At 30.1% G+C, this 26,902-nt stretch overlaps 2 protein-coding genes across 2 annotated transcripts; both read left to right on the top strand.

The window, feature by feature from the left end:
* The first annotated feature begins 12,174 nt into the window (after positions 1–12,174).
* Positions 12,175–12,936, top strand: LOC7488980 (uncharacterized). Its single transcript, XM_002325027.4, has one exon. The coding sequence runs from the start codon at positions 12,248–12,250 to the stop codon at positions 12,623–12,625; it is 378 nt and encodes a 125-aa protein (XP_002325063.1). The 5' UTR covers positions 12,175–12,247; the 3' UTR covers positions 12,626–12,936.
* An 11,252-nt stretch (positions 12,937–24,188) lies between these two features.
* Positions 24,189–25,475, top strand: LOC7488979 (hydroxyproline O-galactosyltransferase GALT3). The gene has a single exon (XM_002325026.3). The coding sequence runs from the start codon at positions 24,288–24,290 to the stop codon at positions 25,248–25,250; it is 963 nt and encodes a 320-aa protein (XP_002325062.1). The 5' UTR covers positions 24,189–24,287; the 3' UTR covers positions 25,251–25,475.
* The last annotated feature ends 1,427 nt before the right edge of the window (positions 25,476–26,902 follow it).

Below are 26,902 nucleotides of genomic sequence, written 5' to 3'. Positions count from 1 at the left end.
GTTGATGGGGATTTCACTCTTTATCACTAACACAATCCAAGAAAGCAGATTTTATTTAATGATATGCTAATCGTATCCGAATATATATATGGGCTCCAATAAATTGGTTGCCATGTGTTTTAGGGTAGGATTTTAACGATGTTTTTTTATTATAATCTTTGATCACCTAATTTGAATTCTTTTAAAAAACAGTAGAGAATGGAGATCGGTGGTGAAGTAGGTGCGTGCGCATGTTACGTTTTTGACTGGAAGACAACACCCATATGCCAAGTAGGATAACACCTACCACCACCTTGTCCTTTAATCAGCCGGAGATGGGTGGTCGTTGTGCTGGTAATGATAGACACCGCCTCTCACCTCCTACGATGGCCACAATATATCCCCTCTTTAAGAAACTAACCACCGAGAAAAAAGGTAAAGATAAAAGGCAATCAAATACAAACAAAAGAGACAGAAAAAATGTGTGTGTACATATATAGGTTTATCGGCTCAAGCTTTCATTTTAGGTTAGACACCCAAAAAAAAAAATTAGATGGTTAAAAAGTTTCTAGTAATGTTATTAAACTTGATAAAACAAAAATCTCTATTCAATTATTCAATTGATATTTAGTCAGTATATCAACCAGCAACTGGGTCAAATTAATTTTTTATTTTATTATATAATTGGAAATATTAAGATTAGTTTACTATCAACTCAATACTGAATGATACAATTCAATAAAAATCTCATACTAAATGATAGAATTGACAATAAAAAAATAAAAAATATAAAAAAATCAAGTAGAAGGACTTAAAGAAGTCCATGCTGAGCTCAATACTGAATGATACAATTCAATAAAAATCTTACGCTAAATAATAGAATTGACAACAAAAAAAATAAAAGATATAAAAAAAGTCAAGCAGGTGGATCTAAGAAAATACATGCTGAGCTCAATATTGAATGATACAATTTAATAAAAATCTCACACTAAATAATAGAATTAAAAACAACAAAAAAACAAAAAATATAAAAAAAATCAAGCTGGCGGGCTTAAAAGAATCTCATGTTGAGCTCAAAACTGAATCATACAATTCAATAAAAATATCATGCAGGTGGATATAAAAAATCCCAGAGCTCATCTTTTTTTTCCAACCATTCCTTTTTTTGAGAAAAAAAAACATAAATTAGAAGTCGTGTGTTTTAAATCAAATAGTACGACTCCAACTCATTATATTGAAGAGGGACCACTTTGTTTTAAAACGTTTAAAATAATATATTAATCTTCCTTTTTGTTTGTTGAGAAAAGAATATGGTGCCCTTAAGTCCACATTACTTCCACGTGTTGAACATAGAGCTATGACACATATTGTATAATCATTCGATTAAAAAAAAATCAAGTCTCAACGTTTTAGTTATATATATATATATATAAAAGAGAGAGAGAGAGAGTAGAAGAACTGCATGAGAGCCAGGGAAGGGTTTTATATATGTACCTTGCTAATTAATAATATATAAAATAATTTAATGAACAAAATTTTCTTTAATACTAAAATTAATGATATATTCAACCCTTGCTCCTCTCTCTCTCTCTCTCTCTCTCTAGAAATAAAAATCTTCTCTACAATCTGTTTCAAGAGTTGAGATGATTTATTTATAAAAAAAAATTCCAATTTAATTTTGTATTTTTTATTAATTAGGTGTTTTTGAGTGAAAGATTAGTTTTTTTAAGTTATGATGATGTTTTTAAATAAAAATATATTTAAAAAAATAACATTTTGGGTTTGATTTTTTTGACAATTCTCTAACAAACAACACATTTTTTATTTATTTTATTTATAAAAAAAGATAGACAATTATATGTTTAGCCATTGAGCCAAGTTAAAAAAAAAAACTTAAGAAAGAGTTAAGCATGTTGGTTAAGTATGTGTGCGTGGCCTTTTCAATTTATGGTAAGATTGATTTTTTTTTACTCTTTAAATTTATTTATTTTTATTTAAATATAAATTCAATTAAGTTATTTTTTTTAATATTTAACTTTATTTTATTTTATTTTTGTGAATATTTAATTTTAGTGTCATGTAATTAACCGAGAGATAGATACTAAAAAATAATTATTAAACCCAAACGAATTTATCACTTGACTCAGGTAACCACGCTAATTTGTCTCAATCCAAAATGTGGTCATAACAGTATTTAAATGAAATAAGGTGAAACCACGTCATCTCGAAACATTTCTTTTATTTTTAACTCAAACAAGGTCTTTAAGTTTTTTATTCAAATTCATTTAAATAAATCAATTAAATATATATTTAAAATATTATTTAATAAAATCTAATTCAATTTTTACTTTGTTTTCTAATTCAAGTTAATGATATTTTTGGTGCACAAACTTTCAATTTTCTTTCCAAACAATTATTTTTGCTATAGATTTTTAATTAGGTACTTCTAAAAATTTGTCAATGAGTGCTTTTAATTTTCAAATCTAACAAATATTAACTTCACAATCTTATGCGAACCATATTAACTGAGTTAATTAAAATTAAAAAATTTAAGAGTTTATTTATATTAAAAGAACAACAAAAGACATTAAAAAATTAATTTGTGTTAACCATAACTGACTAGGTAATAAAATAATAAAGATGCAACAAATTAAAGAACTAAAAAGTTTAAGGTTTCGATGAAGATTGATATGGACACACACACACATATATATATATATATATATATAAAGAAGATTAAAGATTTTATTAAGAAATTAGAACATGTATAAAAATCAGCTTTTTTTGTTTAGGGAATTTGTGTTTAAAATTATTAATTTTGAAAAAATAATTGATTTTTTATCTTTTTCAAGTAGTTGTAAAAATTTGTTTGGTTTGTGATAAGATAGTGGAGAAAATTGAGTAATCTAAGAGTTTTTATTTGGACCAATCATATTTTATTCTTATTTTATTTGAATTTCAATTAAATTATTCAAATATGGGCCTTATAATTATGCAAAATGGACATCTGTTAGCATTTAAAAATTAAAAAAAAAAAAAAAAGGTTTGCTCTTGTTTAAAGGACAAAGCTAACACTTTGAGATTGAGAGAGTCACAAAAGCATATTGAGATCCAAAGATATCATTTATATATATAAAAAAAATGTTTGCAATAACTATTGGTTTTGGATTAAAATATACTTTTTAAAAAAAAAAGCAAAAAAAATCCATCTTATGGGGAAAAAAGGCAAAACTATATTGTTGAATTTTAGGAACTATTTTGAATTTGAGTTTGGATTTTTATTGGAGTTCATGGCTTCACTAGCACCCCTAGTTTTATTCCTGTTTTAAAGTGTTAATATATCCTTTGAGTATATATTATCGAGACTCAAATTCTGAAAAACAAGTTTTAATTGATAAACAATCGAGAATGACTTATTTTACAATGATACAATCCAAAATGTAATATAATCATAATGCAACAAAAAAAAAACTAATTTAAGATAGACTTTGATGTTAAACAAGAGAAATTATGATCGATAATATGTGCTTTAATTCGTTATTAAAACAATAAAATATATATGTAAACAATTAGTATTCTAATTATTCTTTATAGCTAGCACTCCTCTCTTATAGAAATAACTAAGGAACCATAAAATATGCGAAGTGATATTAGTATTTGGTGGAGTGTTAATAGTTTTATTTTATATTAAAGAATATTTCAAAATTAATAAATAACGAAAAGAGTCCATGGATTGATTTCTCAACATGGTTTATATATTAGGAAGTAATTTTATTTGGTTCATAAGTCCTAAGACCAAGTACATAAAGTCTTATTTGTCATCATGGTTTTCAAAAGGTCCTTTTGCCTCTTTTTCCATAAACGTTCATGATAAAAAAATAAATGGAACATGTTTGCCAAACAAATCTTAAAAGCCCAAAAGCCCAAATGATGCATCTTTCTTTGACAAACATTGGTCAAGCTAAACATGACCTTAAAACCCTTCATAGGCTTAGCCCAAACCTCACGGGCTGGGCTCCTTAAAATAAAATCAAGCTTGGCCCAAATGGGGCTATAAGAACCAATAGCCCAACCTTGCTTTTTTTCTTTCAAAACAAAGGATATTAAAAACCCAAATCCATAAACAAAGAAACGAGAAAGCCGTTGTTAATGTCAAGCTTCAATAACCCAAATCCATAATTTGAAAATTAGACATGATATTATGCTTGGACCAAAATTGATAAAACAAAAAGATTGGGGATTCAATTGATAATGAAATAATACATCAGTTGTTAAACTGAGGTCTCCCCTCTATTTTATTTCTAACTAATTGATTCCAAAATTAATTGGTCAACAAGGATTTAACCCTTAACCTTTAAGTTTTTTAAGTCCTCAAACTATTTTTTTATTATTATTTAACCATCTTGGTTTATATATAGTTGGGTGTGATAGTTGGTGGCAAGTCCTGACGAGGCTTGTGATTTCATGCGCCAATGCTAACAGTAACTAATTCTAATGTTGATTTTTTAAGAGTCTTCACACAAGCAGCAGCCACTTGAATGCAGATATGATTAAGGGTTAGTTTATTAATAATTTATAGTTAAATAAACACATCTCATATTGAATAAATAAAATCTAATAAATAATATATAAAATTGAGAATTAACTATTCACCATAAGATTTACGATTTGTAGAAGGAATCCAAACTCAATTGTTAAATTTTACATGATATTAGCCTCAAATAAGTTTAATAGCCCAAAATATTTGAATATATATATAAAACACAAGATTAAAGATTAAATGCCCATTTGGTAGTGAAGCCAACTGTGCGGTTGGCTACACTACCAAACAATATGTATGTATATATTTAATATTATGATATATGATATTTTTTAAAAATATTTTTTAATTAAAAATACATTAAGATTATATTTTTTTTAGGTTTTTTCTTTTTAACATTAACACTAAAATTATTTAAAAAAATACTTTAAAACATAAATTTAGTGTTGTTTTAAGCGAAAACAATTTAAAAATAAATAATTACTACAATAACAAACAAACACTAAGTCTTCTAGATAGAACACAACATCAACCTTAAAATTCAATAATATCAATTTTTTTGTATCTCGGCTGATGATGTCCCAAAAAATCCAAGTAGCTTGGAGGCAAGGCTTATATCTTGGATAATCGATTAATCTCTTGATTCTGACAATCTGATCCATTCTCTCTAGTCAAGGTGGCTAAAGACAAGTGTCTGATGCCTGCAAAAGGTCTTCTTAAATGAATTTGGGGACTCTCTGATGATTAAGTCGGTGACTTTTTAAGAGAAAAAACAATAGTATTACAGAGAGATATATACTATAAAAATAAATATACGGTAGAGAATAGAGATTACAAATATTTTCTTGATTAAAGAATTCATGGTCTATTGATAGCTCATAAGTCTTTTTATGAAGGGGAGATGCTAAAGCATAATATTGCCTAGATAGTTTTAATGAGGAAAAATATCTTTTACATGTATTAATATCGATGGAAATATAGTGGGCTCTTAGAAAACTTTTATACATCATACCTTACACAACATTAATGTTGATGGAAAAATAGTGAGCCCTTCCTTTGACTAAGCCCAAGGGAGGTGATTTTTTAAGGGGGGTTTAGGCATGTTAAATTTAGATTTATCATTAACCCCCCAAGTCTTTGTCATATTTATACGCAAAGACTTGTAAAAGTTCCCGGTCCGACGAGTTTATTGATTTTTTTTGTATGAGAAGTAGGGTGAAAACCCCGATTAATGTACTAAAGAGCCCATGTGCAGGAGTGTGCACTATGTTTGAAAAAAGAACTTATAAGTGCGTCGAGGTGAACCATGGGGAAACCCATACTTAGAAGAGAAAAAGAAAACTTCTAATAGGTGGAGAAACTCATAGAGGAAGAGCATGTACATAGATAATTTCTAAGTGGCTAGGGGAAATCCAATAAGGGTGATGTTATTGCATCAGGAAAACCAAGTCAGTTCCTTCCTTGAAGAGTTATTGTATTTTTTAAGAGTAGGCGGTCTATATCCTCCTTGACGAGGACATGAGGCTTGAAACCCCCTACTGGAGAGAGGTCAAACCTAAGAGTGGGAGATTCGAAATCATCTCTGAAGATAGCATAAGATCTTGGAGCCTATCTAAAGAGTTGTGTTAGCTCTCCGGGTTCCAGTTAGCCATGGTGGTATATACTTAACCATAGGACGAGGGTCTTGTTGCTTTGTTGAGGTTATCCATCTCAAGCCATCATGAAGGGTGGAGTTATCATACTAGAAAGAACCCTTCCAAGAAAATTATACAACCATACTAGGAAGAACCTCTTCCAATGAGATTGTGCAACCGTACTAGAGAGAACCCCTTCCAAGAAGATTATGCAAGAGTCCAAAAGCCCCTATTAAAGATATGTAGATAGAAAATATATTTTAGAGAGACAATTATTTTAATTAAAAAAAAAACTTACTTCCTATCAAGGATAATATATCTTAAGGTGATTTGTTGGACTCTAGGGAGCCCTTTGATCCATCCCTTGAAGAGTGGTATTATTGCACTAGAGAGACCCCTAGTCAATCCCTTCCAAGGATGGGGATGCCGTGGGTGCCAAGATTTGTTGAGGTGGAAAAACTTGATTTTTTCCCTAAGCGACCAACACATCCCGGGTGATAGGTTGCACTTGGTGATGAGTCGTTGGAAGTCCAAATGGGCAAAAGTGCTCATGGTAACACATAGATTAATCAAGTGGTCTAGCCTTAGTGTGTTATGGTTGTGTGCCATAGAATGACTTGGAAATGTCATTAGAATGAAACTAACGTCTATTTGATCAGTTTCCCACAAACATGATCAATGATGATGTTCTAAAAAATCTAAGTAGCTTGGAGGCAAAGCTTATGTCTTGGATAATTGGTTAATCTTTTGGTTCTAGCAATTTGATCCCTTCTCCTTAGCTAAAGTGGCCAGAGACGAGTGCCTGATACCTGCACAAGGTCACTTTTGATGAATTTAAAGACTCTCTAATGATTAAATCAGTGGTTTTTTTTTAGAGAAAATTGCAATAATATTACAAGGAGATACTCTAGAAATAAATATACAGTAGAGAATGAAGATTTTGAACCTTTCTTGGTTGAATGATTCATGATCTACTTATAGCTCATGAGTCTCTTTATGGAGAAAAGGAGGTAAAGCGTAATATTGCCCTGATATTTTTCATGAGGAGAAATATATCTACATATGTATTAATGTTGATGGAAAATATCCTTGACATATGTATTAATGTTGATTGACATATGGTGAGCCCGTAGAAGACTTTTAAACATTATCTCTTACACAATATTAATATTGATGAAAATATGGTGGACTCTTTCCTTACCTAAGCCCAGGGGAGATTGGGTCCTTCGCTTGGCTAAGCCCAATAAAGGTTGAGGGAGGTTGGGTTATTTTCTTGGCTAAGCCTGAGTGAGGTGGTTTTCAGGGTTTTTTGGGCTCGTTAAATTTAGGTTTATCACTAGCACTATCTAGTTGTCTTCATATACAATGTATAAAAGTTGAACATCAAACAAGGATCTTTTTTAATTTTTGTTATTCATCATAATTTTGTAATCATTTTTCAAGTTTTTTTCAATTTTGAACCATAGCCATGATTTCCTTGGTTTTATTTTAATAATAACGGGAATAACAAGGTGAAAATTTTTTTTAACCAAGTGATCTGATTATTTGCGTTTTGAATTTTTGATTGAAGGATTACCGAGGGTTACCTTCTCCTTAGATATTTGGAAAAGTATTATATCTGTGATGCGAACTTCGTGATCACGTGGTCACGCAACCCATAATCAAGATTGAGATTTAATCTCGGAAAGCCAAAAGAGGTTTGATAACAGTATGACACGATAGAAATCTATCTCAAGACACCAACACATATCTCAATGTATTTTTTCACAAAACGTTTCGAGGAGTTAGAACGTGTCGTCGTACTGCTCATGCAAACAATATTTTTATGATTAACCGATATACTTTTTGATGTATTCTCTACAGGTATATATTTTTATACAAGGTTGACACTACCTTTTCCAGTTAATAGTCGACAGTGGAAACACACATAACACTACAACATTTAACAGTTTTACTGACGAAATTTTTTCATCGGCGTAAGACACATATTCCGTTGGTAATTAATTTACCAACGAAATCACCGATGGAAATGTTTCGTCGGTGAATCTTTCATAGGTAATTTTTTATCCGTCGGTAAATCCGTTGGTAATAAAAAAATATTATTACCGACGGATTTACTAACATAACATACGCGTAAAAAAAATTACTCGCTTCATTCCGTCGGTATATCCCTCAAAAAATACCATCGGTAATTCCGTCGGTAATTATTTAAAAACATTTTAAAAAAACTCCATTTTATAAAATAATTAAATAATTAAATTAACATAAATCAACACTCTATAATATATACTCAAAATGCTTGGAAAAAAGAATAAGAAAATCAACTCAAACAAATTTGCAACAAAAAAATAAAACAAAAAAATAAATTCAACTAAAAAATTTTATTTGAAAAAAATGAAGTTGCAATTGCTAAAAATTTAAAAATCCTATAAATAAATCAACTAAAAATTGATCTCATAAGAAAAAAAAATCTCATAACAACATTTATACAATTATTAAGAACAAAAACAATTAAAAATCAAATATAGTGAAAAAAAATCATGAAAAAAAAAATCTTACCTTAATGTAGTTGCAAGTAAAGCTAAGGAGAGAGAAAAAATTTTCGTAAAACATATTGATTAAAAAAAAACTAAAAGGATAAAAGAAGAAAGAAAAAAAAGACATACCCGAGTATGGAGGAGAAGAGAAGGAGATGAGGAGAGAAGAGAAGAGAAAGAAATAAATATTGATGTTTTTTACATATAGTGAAGAAGAAGAAGAAGAAGAAGAAATGAGTTTGTCTCTTGTGAAATAAAGGGATTCATGCTTTTTATTGGGGCGCGTTAGCGACGGTTTTACTGGCGGATAATTAAATATTAATATTTTTTAATTATTCCGTCGGTAATTCCGTCTGTAATATTTAATTTAAATTTTCAATTTCATAAAAAGTTTTCTGAAACCGCCAACAATCACCGACGATTTTTCAATCCGTCGGTGATTCCGTCTGTAATATTTAAATGAAAAATTTTAATTAATTGAATTTTTTTAGAAAACCATCAAATAACACCGACGACTTTTCAATCCGTCGGTGATTTTGTCCATAAAGAACAACAATTAACAGTGCAATTGGAAAGTGAACAGTTCTAGAGCTCTCTGGAAAATTTCGTCGGTGATTTCTTTTGTAATTGACATGATGAACATTGTTCACAATTTACCAACGAATTTACTGACGGATTTTACCGATGGATAAATTCTGTCGGTAATTCCGTTGGTAAAAATGACACATCATTATTTTTTTTTGCTTTGTTTTAATTTTTTTTCCCACTGTAATTCCTTTTATATATAGAAAATTTACCGACGGAAATATTCCCTCGATATTTCTATTTGTATTTATCGATTCTATGGTAGTGTAGCATTCTATGTAAATTAGGCATTTCCTTTCTGTACCAATGATTATTCCAGTAAGATGAGCTGACAAGGTTATATAAATACCTTGAATTACCGTATGCCCACAACGGTTGCTCTGGATGTCTGAAGCTTTCTAGCTAGCTTCTGCAACTTGTTTTTGCCACATGGTTTTCTTTAGCCTGCGCCGTCACAATTCCTTAAAGATTTTTATGTGAGAGTCGATCTCCTATGCTGAGAGAAGCGGTATCCATCATTTCCTCGACTGTGAGAATAAATCTGCGACGACTTAACTCAAAGGAAAATAAACAATCTATGCAATGACAGATACGTAATTTAATTTTATTTGGGATCACTCTTGTTTCTTATTGCTGTTTTTTTTACCTCGTACAGATCCTCTTTTGAATTCAAGGGAGCCGTACTATTTTGCAAGTGTTGCAGTGCACGTTTTGCATGCTGTAACCATGCTGCTTATGAACGTCAACCCTAACATAATTAATTGTATTATGCTGGGTTTTCTGCATTAAATTTAACACTTGGGGGTGTTTTTCAAGCACTTTCCATGATAAATTTTTCATCTTGTTAGACCCCACCAGAGCTTACTGGGCAACCAGTGCTCGGCGGGCAAGTTGATTAACCTTGAGCCCTGCTTCTGCGAATTTTTCAAATACAAATGGCAGGCAATTCCGCTAATTTACTTAAGACGATTGGGTCAACAGCGTTTAGCCGTCAGTTCTCAAACCACATAGATTAGTTCCAAATTAAAGGTCCAAATAAACGGATTATTAATCATTTAAATTCATTCCAGCAGCCTGATCATCCCCGAAATTTGTTCTTTAATTTACAGTTCAACAATGAAGTCATCTTTTATTATAATTTTTGAGACGGCTGCAGTTTTATGCGGATCTTGAACTACCTTCTCTAGCTTAACCTGCGCAGCGCCTGGAACTTGGAAGGAAGGGATCCTTTGTGAGCACAGGACCCACGTTATCCTTCCCCTCCTTTCCCTTTCCACATTTGATTTTTGAGTGACTCAACTGAGTTTTCTAGACGAGTTGGGAAGCTTTTTAAAAAGATTAAAGAAACCTCTTCACGTAATTACATTTTCGAGGATGCCGCATGAACCCACGACACAGCTTCCCCGCCCTCCTTTTTCCCCTTTTCTCTTAAACGCTACAATCATTAGTATTATCCGCGCGCGCGTATATAGAAGCAAAAATAGCCTAAGATTCTTTGTTTTTATCATTATTTTAAAACCTCCATTGGTCGGTTAATTCAAAACCTAATTTATTTGAAGCTTTAGTATAATTAGGTTAAAAAAAAACTCAGTTGACCCAATTGAAATCTAAATTGACCCAATTGAAATCTAAATTGACCCAATAACATGGCTAACCGTGACATCAATCCTTTGAATTTTTAAAAAGTTATTTTTTATTAAAATAATATTATTTTGATTATTTAAAAAAAAAAATGCCAATCATTCCACCCCATAATTCATGCCTTACCCCATACCACGTTTTAAAACTATGGTTCTTTCATGGTCACATCACAAATCTACTAGGTAAATTAGTTAACTTTAGGGGAAGGATGAATTCATCCCCGACCATCAACACAATTCTTAATTGAGTCCCCATACAAAACCTTTTTCTTCATTTAAGTCCCTCATCAATCAAATGTTACCAATAAACCTTCATGGCCTAGATCCGTTGTTAATTCAAAAGGAAAGTGTAAAAACATCTAGAAAAATTGGCTCAAACTGGTATTATATAAAATCAGATCAAGCTAGTATCCCAAACTCAATGTTTTGCTCTAATTGGTATTAAGATGTTTCATTTGTTAAATCGCAGTTTCTATATTATTAATGATAAATTAAATATCGGTACAAAAATTAATTTAAATTTTTTATCAAAAAGTCTTTGTTATGTACTATAATGTTAATTTAAGAGAGTGAACTTAAAACAATAATTTTTTATTATTTTTCCCATCTATTGTTTTTTATTTAATTTGAATTAGATCTTGTAGTTAAAAGAGATTATATTAGTGGAAAATATAAGATTTGTGTTTAATATAAATCATAGAAGAAATACATGGTTTAGATTATTTTTTTTTCTGCTGAATTTTTTACTGTAAAATATGCATGTGATGGAAAAGGACACATACTTTTAAATTAAATACTGGACCAAAATTTGTGATAAAAACGAAAATATTTCATGGTTTTCATTTTATATTTTGTTTATAGACTTAATAATTAAGGAATGGGATGATAGTTGGAGGATAAATATGTTCTTTGACTATATTAATTTTCTTAATGCACTTAATCGGATTGCTTAACACCTTCGTGATGTGATGAATGCAAAGCGTCCAGGATCCAGCTGCCTCTGCATAATCTCATGCTAATACCAGAACCATTCAAGATTTTGACCACAGTCACATTCCTAACTTCTAAAGTTCAAAGTTAGCGTATCATCGCAACACGGTTTTTCATCTCCATACGCCTTGTCCTCTCTGAAAACTTGCCTAGCAACTTCATGTTGCTTAATACTTGATGATTTATATAATAATCTCTTGTCACACAACTCTATATATTCCTTGGACCCCACTTCTCCATCCTCTATATAAAGGCTTAATCTCACGATTCTCACATTAAGAACGTAGCAACACACACACACATCTCTTTGTTAGTGATAAATTCTGCAACTCGATAATTAACATGGGCAGGGACAAGTGGTCATTGCTTAGCCGCTTAACGAGGGCAATCAAGAAGGTAAAGATCATACTAAATCTTGATATGAGTCGTTGGCGTCTGGCTTCTATGATTGGTGCTGCATCCTCGAGGAGACACCAGCTTAGCTTTAATGATAGACCAGGGCTAAGGGGCTGGGAAGATATTGATGATGAAGAATCAGAAGACCCGGGTTCTTCAAAGGGGCTACATAGAACCATCAGCTATCAATCAGAAGATGATATTGATAAGAGAGCTGAAATGTTTATTGAAAATTTCCGTCGCCAACTTCAGATTGAGAGGCAGATTTCCTTGGAGCTCAAGTATTTCCAAGGTTTAAATAGCTTCAAATCGATTTCTCCATGATTCTTTGTGGTAACCCTGAATTTGGTGCTGGGACCTGTGTTTTATGAGAGGTTTTCCGATGCCAATTTACTTGATGGGACCTGTGTTTTTGTTCAGTACGTTCTGGGATTGTTTCATCATTTCATTGTAGAACAGGGATGTTAGATTTTTATTTTTTTAATTACCTGTATTCTTTTATTTTTTAAAAAAAAATGGTGTATGAATTTTGTATATAGGAAAGAGCATATAGAAACAGATGTTTGCATTTGGATTGTTGTGTGTAAGAATCGATTGGTGTGGTAAATAATATTATACTTTGTGCTGCAAGCTAAGTCCGTTGTCCTTATGTTTATTTTCGAATGTCTGATAGCTGCTCGTCGATATGGTCGATTCTTAAGCTATTTAAGCTCATCTTTTACTTTCTATGGTGATTAAATTCATTACATTAATTACAAAAATTATATATTCGTATTAATAGTAACTAAATTGGATGGTTGGAGTTATATAATTAATTCCTTCTCAATTTTATGTAAATTGATTTTACTAAAAATAAAATAAAATAAAACTACTAAATTAAAATAGTTCGGATTTAAAGATGGAATCACGATTAATAACCCAAATCTATTTAAGTTAATAAATTTTATTTGTGTAAATAATTTTTTTATTAATATTAAGATTCTTCAACATATTTGATGGAAGTCGCAGATATGTTTGGTACTCTCTAAATTCCACCATCTAATTAATAATTTTATTTTTGACTAATTTAGATGGAATCATTAAATAGGGATAAACTACAAGAGAAGAAAACGAGCACACGTCTACACCCAATTCATTGCAACTAGAGTTATTAGCTTAGTTACAAGTCCCCCTTATTATCTCATTACGTTATTAATTAAGAGAACAAATAATGAAGAAAAGAAAAGAGAAAAATATAAATATTGTACAAAGGTGCCTGATCTGTTTTAAGCTGAAGGGTAAAAGTTTTTTTAAAAAATAAAACATGAGTATAAATAATTTAACGGAACATGAAAAAGTAAATCGCCAGTAATAATCCAAATTAACAGAATATATAAAGCAAGTGGCCTTTTCAGTGTAGCTTCTTTTATTGCTCACCCTCTCACTTTAATAATAAAATTTTTCTAAATTATTAGGTAACTAGTTCCTATAATTTTTAAATATTATATTTTGATATCATACTTTAATTTTTTTATATATAGTTCTTTTTTTTATGGAGGAGAGAGAGGGGGTCATCGAATTTCAACATAAATAGATAAAGTTGTAGTTGGTGATGATTTTGACCACTAAAAAGATCAATTTTTGTGTCAAATAGTTCTATATGATAAGAGAAGTTAAGATTAAGTGTTTTTTTACCTTGAAAACACCTAAAAATACATATTTGAGCTCTGAAAGATTTTTTGTTACGGGTTGGTTATGGATTTTGGGGTGATTTTTTGCATTTTTTAAGCCCTAAATTGATTAAATAAGGTTTCAATGGTATTTCCTATGTGTTTTTGGTAAAAACAAAAAGGTTAAAAATAAATTTTTAGGTTGAAAAAGCAGAAGTCTTGTTTTTCCAACGATCACAATGGCTGGATTCTGGGCAATTATAGATGACGCGTTATCTGCCAAAATAGACAACTTGCAAGCCCCCGTGCAGGCTCTTTTTTTATGGGCCAAGCACTAGGCCTCGCTTACCAGGCCCATAAAACCTGACCTCATTCTTTTTTTTTCTTTTTTTATTATTTTTTAGTACTTTTTATATGTATTTTTAAAAATATTTTTTGCATTTATGTTTTAATTAATACATTTTCTATATGATTTCTTTGGCTTATCTAGCTTTTTTGAAATAACTATTATTTTTTAATTATATTAAGTATGTTTCATTGTTTTCTGAAATTGGTGTGATTCATCAATAGTTTTTTATATTCTATATACATTAAACTTATTTTTAAAAATAAAAAAATAAATATTTTCTTACAATATTTTTTATATGTGCAACCCTGCATATAATTTTTTTTCTTCTTTTATTTTATTCAATAAAATCCATGTGTGTGTTAATAAATTCATATATTTCATAAATATATTCATTTAACATTCATTTAACATAACCGGGTAAATAACTCGTATTGTGATATTAAATATATTGATCTATATTTTTCGCTTAATTTTTTCAATTATATTTTTATTTCTCGTTGATGGATTTTTTTAAAAAATTTATTTACAAAATAGTTTGCAATTTATGTAATTAGATGCGTTCATAAGTTTTTTTATTTACATTTAAGATTTTTTTATTTTAAAAAAATTAAGAAATTCTACATGTTCGATGTTTTTTTTATCATGTTTGGTATTTTCAATTTGATCCTTATTCTTTTTATTTTTTATTTTTTCTTTATCCTTTTTATAAAAGTTTTGTTGTTTTTAATTTCATCATTAAATCTAAATTGATTGTGTATTGTTTTTTTATTTTATTTTGGTTCTTATTCTTTTATTTTTTTTTCCTTTTGTTAATGTTTTCAATTTAACTCTGAAATTAAAAATATGTTGTTGCCCTTTGATTTATTATTTCTTAAGATTTTAACCCTTGTCATAACCCAATTTTTGAATAAATAATAAAAAATGAATGGATAAAAATATATTTGAGAATGGGGTTAAGACAACATAAAATTTGAAGTTTAAGGATGAAATTATTAAATTTGAGAGTCAATTGGTCAGAAATTGAAGAATTAATAAGTTTGAGAATTTAATTAAAAAATTTGGATTATTTTAATTAATGAAATCAAAAGCTTTATTGAATAATTAATGAGTTTGAGGACTTAATTAAACTTTGATTTAATTAATTAAAGGAATCAGGGATTTAATTGAAGAAATATCAAGGTTTGGGGGCTGATTGAGGTTAAAATTACAAGAAATTAACGTTCAAGGAGCATTTTGTAAATGGCACTAAAATACAGGGTTCCAGTTACAATTTACCAAGGGGCTTGATTACAAAACGTTCAAAAACTTCAAGGACCAAAATGCAAATGGCCATTAACATTTTGCTGTTCATCTCCTCCATCCCGATTCGGCAGAAACGGCGGAGAACGTGGTAACGTCTTTTGCCTATAAATATCGAATACAACAGGCGAACGCACGAAAGGAGACGCAAACTCAGAAAAAAAAAAACACCAGCGAACGAAAGCGCAGAGATGAGAACTGGCATTGACCATCGTCTTCACAGTCTTCAGCAACCAGCCTCCAGAACCAGAGGCAGCAGAACAAGGAATCAGACACAAGGAAAAACCGAAGAAGAAAACGGGGGGAGGCAAAAAAAAAGACGACGGGAACTGGAGAAAAATCATAAGAAAACCAGAGACAGAACCCAGGGAGGGGAGCGGGAGAAGCAGGGGGGAAAAGAACGAAACAGGGGGGCAAAAACATAGTAAAAAAAAGCAAATATACAGAGAAGAGAAGGAAAGAAAAGTAGAGGAGCAACACAGAGACGAGTTGGCTCTGCCATTGCCTTCGTCCCTGCAGACAAAGAAAGACCCAGAATCAGTCAAAACAAATTCACAGAAAGCAGGAGGACTTACAGCGAGAGAGAGACCAAAAACGGAGAGAATTCGGGGGGGGGGGGGGGGAAAGGAAACAGAGGAAGAAACTCAGACAGACAAGGAAAGCAAAAGGAAAAACGCAGAGACCAACATCAACATCACTGTCGTCTTCATCACCTCCAGCAGATCAGGTAAGCAACCTTTCTCCTCCCGCTTTGCTTTATTTCTCCAAAAAATTAACATTGCACTGTTCAAGTGAATTTTAATTCACTTGAACACTGAGCAACACGCGTGAATTAGAGCACGCGTGTTGCTTTGCCCAGCCGGGCCACTGGCTTGGGCCAGTGACCGGGCCGGGCTGGCTGGGCCTAGCCAGCTCATGATTGGGGCCCAGCCCAAAAAATAAAAAAAATATGTTTATGCATAAAAATAAATTTTGTTTTTGTTTTTGTTCACTACGCTAGAGTTAGGAATAAAAATACTGATTTAAATCTATTTTATTTTATAGCTACGTAATATTTACCAACGTCAGAGTTGGAAGTATCCGCAGTTGGATATTTACTAGCACTAGAGTTAGGAATATTATAAGCAAATCATCATAGCATAAACTAATAAACGTTTAGCAATTTAAGACAAAACCAGCAATGTAGTCTGCCTCAGGCAAAACGTTTAAGGGGTGATAATATCTTCTCTTTTACGTAACCAGTCCCGTACCATAGAATCTCTGTTGACCAGTTAGGGTTCCTAGTGACCATAATACTAGGTGGCAACTCCTTAAACAAGACTTTTCCCCATCAAAGAACCGGATGCTAGAAATTCATTTTTTCCATAAAAAATTTTAAGGCCGCTGAGTCTGGTGCGACAACCCTTATTCTTTTAATTATCATTTTTTTGTCTAATTTTTTTTCAAGTCATCCTACAACATTTCATTTTCTAGGGATTGGGCTTCATGATTTTTTCATGTATGGTGCTTATAGTATGATGACCCGAGTCACGAGTTTGAAAAGTTAACAGGGATTAACATCTTTTTTTTTTATATCGTCATTCGACTTTGTTTTTTTTTTTTTTAAATGGCCTTGTTGTTATTTTCAATTTTGTTTTCTACCGAATTATCTCGACTCCATGACTTAGGAAGTAAGTTTGTAGGTTAATTTAGACTAACTCATCTTTTAATGTCCAGATTACATGTCAATCGTCCTGGCTCAAATTGACTCGCACTAATATTTTATATTTTTTTTACCATGATTTTTCCTTTCATATTTAATTGACTAAAAATTAAACAATATCATCATTTTGCTCTTTGATAAAGTTTTGTTTTTTCATGTTATCGTGATGACATATATATATTCTCTTTTGCTAATTTGCTATAAAGCCAACTTATTTAGTTGGTCGGGACTATAACCCGAGTAATTAGATTTCTTTTTTAAAAAAAAAACATATTTGTGATACTTAAATATTTTACTGAAAAAATAATATGTACTTCCAGCGTAGCATGATCACCAATTTAGTCTAAATATATACATCACTAAAACAACCATTAAAGAAATAAAATTAAATAATAGAAAAGAACACAAGACAAATTAATAATAGTAGGCAAGTGAGATAATCTTTAAAAGTTCAATTTGACTCTTGAAGTTACTAAAAAGTTCAACTTGATCCCTATTTTTTTTAATTTTACATTTCTAGTCCCTATAGGTTTGGGTATTTATGTTTCAATCATAATAATTTATTTTTATCATGTATTAGTCCTTTTATTTTGAGAAAAAATCAATATAATCCTTGAAGTGTTCATGAAAGTTCAATTGGTCCTTAAAATTTTATATTTTATATTTTTAGACCCTATAGTTTTAGATGTTTATTGAGAGGGTGTTTGAGGTTGGGAATTAAAAATGTCAATGGATACCCACGTGTTGAATTTTTTAATATTCATATTCTATTTATTATACATCAAGTAAGAAATTTAGATATTCATAAACTATTCATCAGGTTTTGTACCTCTGATAGGTATTCATTATCAGCTATTATTTATTAATCAATAAAAAATAAAATTATATATATGTTGAGTATTTAAATTTTTATTATACAATGTACTTGAAAGAAGGAAGCGGATAAGGAACAGTCTTGATCTAGTTTTCAATCGGTTTAGGTCCACAAACACTAAAACATCCAGATCCTTTTTCAAACTGCAAGGTGCATACTGCATATACGTGGGCATAAAATGGCCAAACTGTTTGACCTTGCTGCAAGGGAAACGTTCAAACGAGACATGGCATTATTACGAGGCTGCTGATGTTCAAGGTATCGAAAGGATTATTATATATATATATATTTTTATATAAGTTCAAAAATTTAAGAGCAAATCAAAAAGTTTATACACATATATAATCAAATAAACTAAGAACTATGTGTACTAATAAATAAATAAAAAATCATTAATGACACCAAAAAAAACTTGAAAAACCGAGAGATAGATATAGATCAATATATTTAATCTCACAAGACGAGACATTTATCCGATCATGTTTGCTAATTTTTGTGTATTAAAATATTTTATTATTTAATTAAACGATAATAAAAATAAAAAAATATATTAAATTGATTGGATAAAATAAAAAGAAAAAATAAATAATATGCAAAGCTACACATTATAAATATCATCTAAAAATAAATATTTTTATTTTCAAAAATATAGTTTATCTATACAAAAGATTAAAAAAATCATAGATCAATCAAAAAAACTTATTCGAAAATTAAACACATAACCAAAAAATAATCATCATTTAAAGGAGGTTCTCTAAACAAAATAAAAGAGAGAATGGGTATTAATGTAAATATAATTAAGTTTTTTTTTTTTAAAAAAAAAGAAGCATTAATTGAAATGAAAAAAATTAGAAAAAAATGGTTAACCCAGCCTGCCTAGCCTATTTCATCAGGGCCCGTGTGATTGCGCCCTTTTTTTTAAATTCACCTGGGGCGGATGACACTTTTTTTTTTGAAAAAAAAATCAGACAACACAACGTCTGTTTTGCCTAGATTTCGGTCAATGTGGTGGTCAAAAAATGAGGTTCAAGGTACTTTCAACCCAAAAACCCATTTTCAACCCGTTTTTTTTTTTTTACCCAAAACACCTATAAAATATCTTAGAAACCATGATAAATCAATCCATGGCCTCAAAAAACCAAACTTATGCAAAACCAAAAATCAACCCGAGCTAAGATATGTTTTTTCACGAACTTTAAAGGAACAAAAACACTTAATATGAACTCCCCTCATCAAATAAAAAAATTCGACACAAATATCATTTATTTTGGTGGCCTAAATTGGTGTTAATGACATGTTTCTCTTTCTATCGCCAGAATTCGACAATCTCTCTTTCTCCTCTCTCTTAACCAGGGATCAAAAAATAACAAAAATAAATTTCTGTACCAAAATAGAATTGGAGAAATGTTAGGGGACCAAAATTGTTTAATTTGTGTTATTGTTTAAGTTGGAGGACCAAAGTACATCTTTTCAAAACTTATGGCACGCCACTCATGTTTGCTGTATTTTTTATTTTGGTTCCCTCTCTTTCAATCCCACCTTTTCATAAGTATTCAAAATCAATTGCTCTTTAATTATGACTAAATTGTCCAAAAACAAAGTTTGAGGACCAAATTAAAAAACTATAAAATTTTGCACAGTCCATCCACAGTAAAATATGAGAGGATAAACAGTGGAGGCAATGCATAGTAAAAATACCACATCATTTAGACTTAGGTAATATAAATATTAAATGATAAGATAATAAATATCATTCATATATAGGTGTTTAATATATGTATATATCATATTGTATTATAAAAATCTAAATACTCTATATATATATATATATATATATATATATATATATATATATATATATATCGGGTTAGGTCTGAGCAGGTTTTGATTCGGGTTTAATAATATTTATATCTTATCTATTATTTATCAAGTCTAAAAATATCCATCTATTAGGTTGAGGTCAGGTAAGATGAAATTATAATCCATGAAACTACTAAGGTTTTTAGAATGTTTTTAGTTCATAAAAATTACTTTAAGTTTTGATATTCCAAAAATTGACTCTAATTTTCTAATAGATGACATATTATTTATTTAGGTGAAAGACGTGTTGTCCGTTTTACTTAAAAAAAAAACTTGAAAGATTACATGTCATCTCTTTATTTTTTATTTGAAAAAAAAACAAAAGCATTGGCTTACCCTTGCAAGCCTAGACATGCTTAGGTCATCCTTTAAAGCCTAGGCGCTTAGTTGTTAAATTTTTATATTTTAAAATACTTTTTTTAAAAATAAATAATTACAATGATATTTAAAAGTTAACAAATTATTTTATTATCTGTAAATAAAATTAGAGATTTTCATTGTAATATTTGCAATTAATTTATGACTAATTATATATAAATATAATATTTATTTTTTCTTAAAAATATTGCACGTGAATATTCAATGACAATAAAATATAAAAAAGTAATTTTAACTAAAGAAATATTTTTTTTCTCATGAATTTAAATTATTGGAATTCTTATGCATATTTGTTTTAATTACCTTAAGTTCTTAATTCTTATTAAAAAAAATTGTGTTGTTAATAAACAAGACATGTTTGCATAAATAAGAAATGAAGATTTTGACTAAGAAAATAATTTTTTTCTAGAATTTAAATATTTTGAACTCCTTTTCTCTATAGAATTTAAATATTTTGAACTCATTTGAATATTTATTTTAATTTTCATAGAATTAAATAAAACATTTATTTGAAAATGATTCTGTTGCCTTTACTCTTTCTTCTATTTCACAGTTTATTGAATCTATGTTATTGTTAACTAACAGTGCAACTCATAGCTTATATTTAAAAAATATTTATATGTATATATTTAATTTTTTACTTGAAAGATTAACTTCTTGCTTTAATCTTTAATTATTGTCAACAATTTTTTTTTTAAATATCAGTTTATATATATTCTTAATTAACAAATTTCATGACACCAAAAGAATACATTTATGATATCAAACCTTCTTGTTTTATATTAAAAATTAACTTAGAATCTAAACTATAGCGTAGCACAGACACAATATCTAGTGATATATATATATATATATATATATATATATATATGTATATATATATATATATAAAGTGACAAAATCAATGTTAGTTGAATACCAAATTCAGTATGGAAAAATAAATGAATAAGGAAGTAAATGGTTACGCTAGAATCTAGATGGACAAAGAAACTTAATTTAAAAGAGTTCAAACCGATAAAATTGAGTGCTCGCAAAATTGTAAATCAACCGTTTATTAATTATTATTTTTTTTAGCCTGTCCAAATACAATCATTTTTTTTAACAGACGACATCAAATCAAACACTGCTTCTTTTTACATGCATGTCCCTCGAAAAGACTGCCAAATATTGCTGCTCCTTTTTTTTTTTTTTAATCTTTTTCTTATTTTCCTAGTTCCCATCTAGCAATCTAGCTTAAATCACCCGCATTATTTATTACTAGTTACTTAACCTGTATTTTATTATGGGTTATAATTTTTTTTTTAAAAAAATACATGATATATAGATTATTTCAATATATTTTTTATATAAAATATTTAAAGTGTAAATCGAAAAGTCTATACAAATATCTAGTTAAATAAATCGATGATCATCTATGTAAATAAACAAAAAAAATCATTAACAATAACTAAAAGAGAAATTAAAGAAAATGAAGAGATGAATGTAGATCAAAATATTTAATAACATAAACTGAGATATTTACTCGTTTGTGTTTACTGAACTTGCTTATTTAAATAAATTAAAGATAATAGAAATAGAAACATAGATGGAATTAATTTAATAAACTCATGGTCTAAAAACAATATTACACAAGGCCGAACATATCAAAAATATTATTTAAAAATAATTTTTTTATTTTGAAAAATAATTTTCATCTATATAAAACAAAAAAATATAGATGAATTAAAATAATATCTTCAAAAATCAAATACAAACTAAACAACTTTTTAAAAACTTCTATTAAAAACAACATGCAAAACTTGTGATCTAGGTCATTATACTATGACAAACTCATAGAAAAGAAACTGAAAATAATCATAAAACCAATTTTTTGTAAAACAATAATGTACAATGACAAGATTGTAAAAGAAAATGAGCAAAATATGAAAAGAATATGAACGACATTAATTTTTCAAATTCATAAACTGAGTTATTAGATCAGATGCAATAAGAAAAATATGAAACCCATTCTCCAACAAATCAAATATCAAAGGATGAAACCATAAAAAAAAATCAATTACACAAAAGGATCTAAAAAAATTATAATTAAAAGAAAGAGGGTGAAAATTGAATTGTAAAATACATTAGAGGGCGAACAAAAATTTTTAATTGGAGGGTTAAATTGAAATAAAAAATAACTTTAACAGAAGGAAAAACAAATCAAAAGAATAGGAGTTAAATAAAAAAAAACATCAACTTTGATCGAAGGATGAAATTAAAAGCCAGTAAAACTTTAACAAAATAGCCAAGGAAAAAAATAAAAATAAAAAGAATAAGGACCGAAATGAAAAAAAATAACATATGAGAAATTGTAATTAAAAGGCTAAATTGAAAACAAACAAAGATTTTTATAAAAATGATAAGAATTAAAAAAAAATGAGGACTGAAATTGAAATAGCAAAAACAAAAAGGACAATCATGCACTTTTTCATAGTAGGAGAGAGAAAAGAATGAGAAAAAAAAAACAACCACCGGTAAAATATTGTTCATCATCCACCATCACACACCTCACCTGGAGGAAGAGAACACAATGCCTCTTCCAGCAACACGATGGAAGTGTAGATTTGGTCACTAGATGGCGTCTCACGCACTACTTAAATGGCACGGATGTCACTCACTCGCTAACGTGTAATGAGCACGCGCCATCAGCTTCTTAGAATAAAAAATTAAAAACTCAACGTAAAAAATATCAAAATGCCCCTCATCCCTCTTGGAAATCACAAATAAACTCATGTGAAAGGACACAAACACTCTTAAATGCATAACTTAATTTTTGTCTTTTACAAGGGTAAATACATATTTTAACTTTAATCTAAGAAGAGAAAAACCAAAAAACTCTCGGTGAACAACTCTATTTTTTTTAATCATTTCGGTAAAGAAGTATTTTAACTGTTTTAAAGTTTATAAAAAGACAAAAAAAAAAACTTGTGGTCAACAATTCTAGATTTTATTGATTTCGGGACTAAAAATATATTTTTTTTATAATTGTTTTTGGAAAAAACTAATATATCCCCAAATAATTTTTTTATGACCGATGAACCTCTAAAATAAACTAAATTACCGTCAACATGAAGTCTTCCTTTTTTCCACCGAATAACAAAATAGTAATTTCTCTATAGTAAATTTTATCTGGTGCTAAACTGAAAAACTCAAGTAATATATTTCCTGTTAATTTGCATCTTTTCTTTCCTTTTATAACACAAAAAACCAATCCCCTTGTATTCCTGGGGATCATCATTTGACGTACGATTTCCCCGCAGATCACTAGAAACAGCGTGCACTCTATTTCAGGGGTCAATGGTATTGCTTTGCATTCAAGTGTGGTGAGCGACACGTCAGGTAAAGAGGTCTCGAAGCCGGCCATGTTCATGCCGACATACCTAATTACGAAAAGTTGACCAAATGGCTTTAGCCATGTGCAAGCAAAGACCGAATACAGTCCAGCCTAACTTATAGGCCCAATCCCACTATCCCTCGCTGCAAAATCTTATTTGCATTTGATTTTCACAGGCGCGAAGACGTATAGTGCAATTCCCTTTATTCATGGAAAAGGAGCAAACCTACGGAATAGACTTTAAACTCCTTGATTTAGGCCATATGACATGAAAAGAAAGGCCTAGTTTGTCCCAAGATCCAAGGACATAATGGTACATTCAATGGTATGATCAACACCTTATTCCTTAGTGGAATAAAAGTCAACATGGTAGTCTAAATCGCACGAAATTGCCAATTTAATTATACTTTGAATGTAAGAATACTTGGAATTCATCAATATACTCACTACATAACTTCTTCTTACGAAGAGCCAGAGCAAGGGATTCGAGAAGCAAGTAACAATGAAGAGCACCTCAAAGCCAGACCGGCACCGATTCATCCTCTCCTCTTTATTCTTCATCTTCTTCTTGTGTGCCTTGGCTACCATCAATGGAATCCGATTTGATAGCTTGTTAAGTTTTGGTAGATGTGCTCTCTCCAACATTCCATCTCAATCCTCCGCTCCATCTTCTAACAATTTTCTTGCCATGAATTCTTCAACCTCTAGTGATGATATTCGCATACTTATAGGCGTTCTAACACTTCCCGATCAATACCAACGTCGACATTTTCTGCGTCTCATATATGGCACCCAATCTCCGGTGGGAGCACAGATTGATGTGAAGTTTGTGTTTTGCAATCTAACCAAGGAAGACCAAAAGGTACTTGTTGCTCTTGAGATAATGAGATATGATGATATTATCATCCTGGATTGCAAGGAGAACATGAACAAAGGTAAAACCTACACTTACTTTTCAAGCTTGCCAGAAATGCTGAATGACACAGATAAACCTTATCCTCCTTATCATTATGTCATGAAAACCGACGATGACACATATTTCCGGTTAGATAATTTAGTGGAGTCGTTAAAACCATTGCCCAGAGAAGATTTGTACTATGGTTATGTTATCCCATGCCCTAGCATGGACCCTTTTGTGCATTATATGTCTGGTATGGGATACATGATCTCATGGGATATTGTAGAGTGGATTAGAGATTCAGAGGTGCCAAAAAATCATTTGGAAGGCCCGGAGGATAAAGTTTTTGGTGATTGGATCCGAGAAGGCCACCGTGCAAAGAATAGGTATAATGCTAAGTGGTCTATGTACAATTTTCCTGAGCCGCCCACACAATGCACACATGAGCTTTGGCCAAATACAACTGCGGTTCATCTGCTGAAGAATCAAGAGAAGTGGATCCAGACATTGAAGTATTTTAATGTTACTAGTAATCTCAAACCTTCCAAATTGTATCATATACCTTAGGTAATACCTTCATTCAATATTTTGTTTTAGATTATTTGAATTATACTAGGAGTATTAGAATTCTGCAAGTCTAATTTTGACTTTGATTGCAGTTCATAATTTACTTTTCACTTTCTATAGCTGGTGATCTTACACATGTAAGTCTAACACGTGAGAAAACATGAAGGGAGCACATATTTGGTGCCTCAAGAATAAAAAATGATCCCATTGTATTTTTTTAATTAATATTTGGGTTAATTTATGAGTATCTTAATTAATTTTATTAGCTCTGAAGTTAATGACCATATAAATTTCTAGTGGTTCTAAGATAACTCGAATTCATAATTATTAAAAAACAAATCTAAAATTTAATCGATTAAATTATCTTTCAAGATTAAATTATCTAATTGTTGATCGCGGAACAGTTATCACTGTATTCTTTTCCAGTTCTCCATTTCTGCAGTTGACCAAGGAATCGAAATGTCGAAATGCCAAGCCACAATGGATGCCCCACAAAGCATGCTGCTAGATTTGCCTTAGCCCATACAAACCAAACCTGAAAAGCAATTGTCTGCCCAAATGACTCGGTTTATATGGGTTGCCAGTTGCCAACTAGAGAAAGGGCATAATTACATAATAATTCCAAGATAGATCAAGTAATCTGTTGATTTTTAATTTGAAGATTTAATTGGTTATATACACGGGTGACCCATTTGACAAGGATAAACTTGATTTAGTTGGGTTGACTTCAAGAATTTCTTTTTTTTTTTTCTAAAACAATGTTGTTATTTTTTATATATATTTTTTATTCAAAAAAATATCATTTTATAAAATAAAAAACAAAAATATTTTTGTTTGAAATTAATCTAAATCGACCAACGAAATCATAAATTAAACTTCAAGTCAGGTTAGACTCAAGTTGGATCTTATAAATATGACCCCAGATCAAGCTGTCCATTTCAATCTTCAAGGTCACCAACTCCATTTCTGTAGCCATATTTGTTGGCAATATCGTCATTTAACTTCTCAAAGTAAATAATCAGTTGATTTAAAGCCCGACTCAAATTGAATTATCTTTTTAGCTAATTTGAATTTTGAATTTGTTAAACTTTGATGAATGTAATTAAACTTAGCCTTGAGTAATTTAACTCTAAAATTTCTTTTTAATTTTTATCTAAGAGTGATATCATTAATTTTTTTAAATTTTGTTCAAAACCACTCATTTTATTAAAAAAATAAAAAAAAATAACCTTGAGGAGTGTAGCTTAACTGGTCAGCTCTAAATTTATTTTCTAAAGATCATCAGTTCGAGTCCCACAAACCTTAAGGCCACTAGAGACTTACATGGTTGTTACTTTTAGGGCCCGTTGGATTAGTCGAGGTGCTCGCAAGCTAACCCGAATATTCACGTTAATAAATAAAAAATAAATATAATAATAATAATAATATCATTTGAAAACTCTTTGTTTCACTCAACAAAATCACGATTTAAATTTTGAGTGGTTGAAAGAGAAACCTCAGACGGTCTGATAAATTTGGTCTCGGACCCAGCTGCCCATTTCGATTTCCATGGTCACCAATGTCACTGCAGAAACCATATTTGTTGGCAATATCGTCATTTAACTTCTCAACTTGACCCTCACCGAACTGTTACCTGAATCCCTCACAGTCAA

This window comes from Populus trichocarpa, chromosome 18 (genome assembly GCF_000002775.5).
Source record: "Populus trichocarpa isolate Nisqually-1 chromosome 18, P.trichocarpa_v4.1, whole genome shotgun sequence".
NCBI classification, from domain to species: domain Eukaryota; kingdom Viridiplantae; phylum Streptophyta; class Magnoliopsida; order Malpighiales; family Salicaceae; genus Populus; species Populus trichocarpa.
This window is presented reverse-complemented; position numbering and strand designations above follow the sequence as displayed.

Bases quoted from the DNA above. Each gene is read 5' to 3' on its own strand.
- LOC7488980 (XM_002325027.4), top strand. From the start codon at position 12,248: ATGGGCAGGGACAAGTGGTCATTGCTTAGCCGCTTAACGAGGGCAATC.
- LOC7488979 (XM_002325026.3), top strand. From the start codon at position 24,288: ATGAAGAGCACCTCAAAGCCAGACCGGCACCGATTCATCCTCTCCTCT.